We start from the raw sequence: 6,294 nt of genomic DNA on the forward strand, positions 1-6,294 counted from the left end.
GGCGCTGCTGACCGTGCCCTGCTGCACAATTGACCACCTGCATAGCTCGCGGCCTTAGTATCCAGCATTCAGTGACGACCTGATCGTACGGCCAGTAGGAAGGTGTCCTTCCAGCGCGTGCACGCTTCTGACGCAATGCGCGTCGCCTCGGATTGGCTGCTGGCACTCTCGAGGCTATGCCTACACAGCCTCGCGCGCATGGGCAGTCAAGAGGGACCATGCACGTTCTCACGACAGCGCCGGTGCCTCTCTCTTGGACCGGCAAACGTGGTGGTCTCGTGTCACCAATGTGGGACCAGTGCGGCATCGCGCCATCGACAGCTCTGAACTGCGCCTCACCACTGACCGGGAAGGCCGCCAAGTGGGTCAGCATCGGTCGCACATTGTGGCAGCAGTCAGCAGCGCATGTCTGATAGCTAGAGCGCAGCAGCGTCAGCGTCGCAGGGTCGGATCGTGTCCCAAGCCTCTCGCCCGGCCGGCCGCGTGCAGACGTCGGCCTGTCTGCTGTCTGGAGTGATCTGTCGGCGGTCAGTACGACCGATCAGGTTGGAGTTTTCTGATGATTGGAGGGTCTATCTGTATGTACTCCTCGAGATCTCTCCAAATCTGCCCTCTGATTAAAGTTGGTGGTATGAGCGAGTATATGAGCGCCGGGGCCCCGTTTCCGCACTGCGGCGCGGCGCACGGTGCCTCCGGGGGCCCCCGCCTCCCCCCAGAGACCACATACCTCGAGGATCACACCGCTCACCGCCAGCGCGGCGCCACACCGGGTCGTTGGGCGGCTGCCAAGGACCAACCAAGGTCGACGACGACGTGGGGCGGGGCGCCGGGGGAGGCGGGGGACATCGCGTGTGCACAGTAGCAGGCCCTAGCGCACACATGTCAGAGAGTTTGACTTTTGTCTCTGAGCGTTCATTTTATATTTATGAGAGCGAACCCGAACGGGTCGAACATACAACGAAGGCGGGTGGATTTTGTTTGTCATCTCGTGAGCGGCGCGTCCTCGCCCCCCGTTGCCCCGGCGGCCCTCCCCCCACCACCCGCCGTCCGCCTTGGCCGCTCACCCTGCACCGCCTCCTCTACGAGCGCGTCCAATCGCTCCTCAAAATCGTCGCCATCGGGCGCGGCGGTGAGCGGCGCCGCCGCGGCGACCGTGGCGGCGGCTGGCAGCAACGGGCGGTCCCGCGCTGTGCTCTCGATGGCAGCCCACGAGTACGCGGCAACGCCGACGGCTCCGACGGCGGCGAGGGTGGCGAGGTTGGTTGAGGAGTTCGCGCCGAAGAAAAGGAGGGGCAGCGCGGAGGGCAGCAAGTTGAGACTGCTGCCAGTGAGGCCTACGCGGACGCTAGAACGCTCACTCCTCTCGGCTGTTCACGCCTCTCTCTCCGGCAGAGCTTGACTGCTAGAGCTCGGCGAAGATCTCGGCTACGTGTGGGCGCCCGAGCAGAGGTTCAGCAGCTTCGGGGGCGCGACCAGCGTGAGCGATGCCCAAATCAGGTTCTGGGCGAAGGCGTACCCAGTCCCGAGCACGAGGGTTGCGAGGGCGGGCGCGAGGAGGTTGGGAGCGGCGGGAGGCGGGCTGTTGCCAGCGGCCAGCGTGGTCACGTTTGGTGCTAATGCCGGGGCGCCACCGGCCGGGCCGAGCCAAGCGAGGAGGAGGAGGGCGACGGGGATCGGCGCCAGCGAGGCGGCCGACCAGTACAGCCGCTTGGTGAGGCTCCAGCGGCGCCGGTCCATCAGCAGTCCAAACGGAGGGGCGACTAGGGCGATCATGCCCTCGGGCAGCAGCAGCAGCGCGTCTGCGGTTGCGAGAGGCATGCCGAACCTGACGCGCGTGCGGCTAGCGTGAAGACTCGCCCTCTCCTCGTCTCTCCCTCCCACGCCACCAGCCAGGCCTCGACTGCTGCAGATGCTTGGCTCCGATCTCGGACCATCTCTGATCTCGGGTGATCTAAGCTGACCTCGACTGCAGATGCTTGGCTCCGATCTCGGACCATCTCTGATCTCGGGTGATCTAAGCTGACCTCGACTGCAGATGCTTGGCTCCGATGAACCAGAACGGCACGACCGCACCGTACACGCACGCGCCGCCGAGGAGGAAGAGGAAGAAGACGCGCGGCAGGCTGCGCAGGCTCGTCCGCAGAGGCTCCTCCTCGGCCCGCTGCGCCGCCGCCTCGTCGGCGCGCGAGAGCGACGCGTCGACCCGCCAAGCGAGCAGCGCGGTGAGCAGGCCAGACGCACCCACGGCCGACGGCACGGAGAGGGCCAAGGGTAGCCCTCCCGCGCGGTACAGGAGCGGCTCGAGCAGAAAGTTGGTCACGGACCCGAGGCGGTTGACGCCGTTGAGAAGGCCGACGAGCGCCGTCCACGTGTCTCGAAAGCGCGGCGAGACGAAGCCGATCGGGAGGACGTCCACCGCCTCATACGCGATACCCATCAGCGCGCGGCCGACGAGCAGAAGGCCGAATGCGCCGCCGCCGCCCGCCGCCACCGAGGCACCGACCAAGCCGTTGCCCGCGGCTGCGATCGCAAAGAAGGCGGCGTAGGTCGCGGCGGCGCCAAAGCGGTGGGCGAGGACGCCGGCGAGGATGGGGACACCGATGTTGGGCAGGAAGTAGAGCGAGGTGAGAGCGTTGTACCGCCGGGCGGAGAGAGTGTACGGCGCGTCAGACTCGAGCGGCACCTCGAGCGCGCCGAGCGAGTCGCGCGCCCAGTGATTCGCAAAGAGGCCGTAAGCGACGCAGGCAACGAGGAGGCAGCGGCGGCCGCAGGGCGAGGGCATCGCACAGTCGATGCTAGCGAGTGTCGGAGGCTAGCGAGTGTCGGAGGCTAGCGAACGTCGGAGGCTAGCGATCGTCGGAGGCTAGCGAATGTCGGAGGCTAGCGAGTGTCGGAGGCTAGCGTCGGAGGCAAGCGAATGTCGGAGGAGTCGCCGAGCGCCGAGCGCGGCGCCGAGCGCCGAATTTTAGAATCTTACATTTTAGAAGCTCGCGCGCGGAAGAATTCTTTTCGCGTGCGCACGTTTTCTTAGGCGACGACACAACACTGCAGGATTCGAACATGGCGGTACGACCCGACGCGCTCCCACACACATGCTCTCACACCCCGCCGCACACCGCGCGGGCTGATCGACTCCAACAAGCTCCTCTTTAGTGCAGCTGAGCCACTAAACGGCCCGCCGTGCAGAGCCCCCCGATACCTCACTGCCCCGGCGCCCACGCCTCGATCTTCTTGGGCAGCAGCTGGTCCGACAGGTCCTCCCCGTGGCCAAGGCAGCCGTTGCCGCCCTTGCCCCAAGCAAAGACGGAGCCGTCGGCGGTGATGGCGAGGCTGTGAGCATCTCCAGCCGACTCAGCGACGACGCGCCGCCCCGCCAACGCCTCGATCTTCTTGGGCAGTAGCTGGTTCTGCTCGTCGCCGTGGCCCAACCTGCCGGAGAGACCAAAGCCCCAGCTCCAGACGGCGCCGTCGGCGGTGATGGCAAGGCTGTGAAAGTATCCCGCCGACACCGCCATGACGCGCCGCCCCGCAAAGGCCTCGATCTTCTTCGGCAGCAGCTGGCGCTGCTGGTCGCCGTGGCCTAGCTTGCCACAGGCTCCACCGCCCCAGCTCCAGAGGCTGCCGTCGGTGGTGAGGGCGAGGCTTTGGCCGTATCCAACGGACACGGCGACGACGCGCGGCCCAACAAAGGCCTCGACTTTCTTCGGCAGCAGCTGGTCCTGCTCGTCGCCGTGGCCCAACCGGCCAAACCGTCCCCAGCCCCAGCCCCAGACAGCGCCGTCGGCGGTGAGGGCGAGGCTGTGGCACTGCGCTGCCGACACAGCGACGACGCGCTGGCCAGCAAAGGCCTCGATCTTCTTGGGCTGCAGCTGGTTCTGCGTGTCGCCGTGGCCCAACTAGCCAAAGGCTCCACCGCCCCAGCTCCAGACGGCGCCATTCATCTCGCCGTCGATGAAAACGCTGTGCTGTGCGCCCGCCGCAAGCCTCGCCGGCGGGTTGGTCTCGCGCAGCAGCGCAGCGAAGTACAGCCACCGCACGGCGCAGCCCTCGCCCTCTGGCTGCGCCGGCAGCTCGAAGCCGCGCTCTTGCGCCCACAAGCGGATGGCCTCTACCGCGAGCGAGGCTTGGAAGAGCAGCGAGACGGCCGCGACGCGAGCGATGTCGACGGGGTCGCAGCGAGAGACGACGCGCACGAGGAGCTCCGTGGGGAGATCGAGGAGGTGGGCGGGCGGTGGCGTGCTGGGCGGGGGAGCGGCGGTGGCGGCGGGGGCGAGGCTGCGCGAGCGGCGCGGCGGGGTGGACATCGCGAGAAAAGAATTCTAAGCGCACGACACCGGGTATGCACGCCCTGTGAGCGGGGCGGGGTGCGCACTGTACCTCTGTGTTCGTGCGTTGCCCATCTCTATTTATTTATACACCGGGTACGGGACTGGCACTGCAAAGGCGACGGCTTAGAAGCCGTCGCCCTCCCTCACAGATGCCGTCCTCCTCACAGAAGGCGTCGTCGGAATGGTAGTCAGGCGGATGGTCGAATCCGCGAGCACCGTGGTGCTCGCCGAGAGGACCATCCCCATCATCCTCCGACTCCATCCCCTCCCCCCCCCGTCGCTCCCGCCGCGCCCCCCGCCGGCGCCCGTCGCGGGACTTCCTGCCCCCCCCGCCAGCGCCGCGGGCCGGGCCGCTCCGCAACTCCTCCAGGTCCCCCTCAAAGAGGAGGACCCGCCCCTCCCTCACCCAATCCTCCCACCCCGGGAATGGGACACCGCAAACAGAACCGCGCCCCGCGTCCCAGCAGCTCAATCTCTCCCGCTCCCCTGCCTTGAACTCCGTCGCGAGCGCCGCGACCACCTCATCGCGCTGGAAGGCCCCGTACACTGCCAAGTACATTAGCCTTCATCTCTCCTACCGCCGGCCGGGAGTGCAGCCGCCACCAGTGAGATTGTCCTCGACGTTGGCACCTGCGAAGTAATGAACAACAGGCAGTGCGTCTATGGCGCTATGATAGCCCTGCGGTGGACGTCCTCGACGCAGACGAGGCGGAGCTCATCTGCGCGGCGCAGATCGCCGATTGTCTCTCCCTCCCTGCGCGAGTGGTTGCACCACCCTGGATGAGGCATCTGGGCTGGGGCAGGGCCGTCAGTAGAGGAGGGCGACTGAGGGCGCGAGGCCGCCAATCGTCAAAGTCTGCTGCTGACTGACAGTCGGTCACTGACTGAGCATCGGCGGTTTCACTCACGCTCACAATCGGGTTACATCCAGGTCTCTGTGCGGGGATGTGCTGGGGGGCTGCCCCCCAGTCGATTGCCGCATAGTTCGTCGATGTAACCCTACCAGAAAGCTGTTCGGTTCGTGAAGGGTCGGTGCGTGTCGTGACCCCCTGGAACAACCGTGCGCTCCCGCACCATCTCCGTTGCTTGGTTTTCTAACCTTGCCACCCGGCGGGAGGCGGCCAGGGCTCATAGACTCGGTCGAGAGACCCCAGATTGGCATCCATGCCTCTCTGGACAGGGTGGCCCGCCACAAGGACCCCAGGAATTGCGACTCGCCGCTTTCCTCCCGCTGTGATTCTGTGTGAGCTCTGTGTCTTGATTTTCCAACAATATACCTAAAACCAGAAAGCTGTATTCACACCTACCCTTCCAAAAAAGAAATGTCCCTGCTTTTGTCGAAGATCCGGCGGGTTTATCGGAGCATCACCCCACGAGGTGGAGGGAGGGGTCATAGAACACCCCCTTCATTAAATTTCGCCGTTTTCAAAGGAGAAAACGAAATGCACCGCAGCGAAGAGGTGCGAGGCTAGGTGCGAGGAAAGTCGAAAGAACAATACTTGTACCAGGCTGGGTTTTTACATTTTAGACATTGTGGGGTTGGCACTCCCATCGACCCTCATGACCTCCTGCGGTCTCTGAGATGGACACCAGTGGGTGTGGGACCACAGCCAGGATACACTCGAAGGCTGGGTAAGCAGTAGAGGTCGATACTCGACGCGTCCCACATGGTCTGTGTCGCTGTCGGCACGCTGTCAACAGGACGTCGAGCGACACCGGTGGCAGTGCCACCCAGGAGTGGTCGGGCGGTCTCCCGTCATGAAAGAGCCACAATGTGATCCGTATGATGATTCCTGACAACCGCCTCAGTCAACTTTTGTCACAGTTCCCGCTCTGAGAGGAGCTGTGGGTCAGCTCGACAGCTGGAGCTGTGTCGCCGGCGTGCGCGGGGTGCGGCGGCCTGCCTCCGGACGCGGAGGTGCCTCTGAGGCGGACATTTTTTGGTCACCGTGAGAGAACGCGTTCG

At 65.3% G+C, this 6,294-nt stretch overlaps 1 protein-coding gene across 1 annotated transcript; it reads right to left on the reverse strand.

Annotated features, from left to right (window-relative positions):
* Positions 1-1,425: 1,425 nt before the first annotated feature.
* Positions 1,426-2,782, reverse strand: EMIHUDRAFT_115794 (hypothetical protein; the record flags this gene model as incomplete). Its single annotated transcript, XM_005777234.1, has 2 exons — positions 1,426-1,825; positions 2,025-2,782. 2 exons carry the CDS (start codon positions 2,780-2,782, stop codon positions 1,426-1,428), a joined length of 1,158 nt encoding a protein of 385 aa, XP_005777291.1.
* Between the last annotated feature and the right edge of the window lie 3,512 nt (positions 2,783-6,294).

Source organism: Emiliania huxleyi, assembly GCF_000372725.1.
Source record: "Emiliania huxleyi CCMP1516 unplaced genomic scaffold EMIHUscaffold_264, whole genome shotgun sequence".
Lineage (NCBI taxonomy): Eukaryota > Haptophyta > Isochrysidales > Noelaerhabdaceae > Emiliania > Emiliania huxleyi.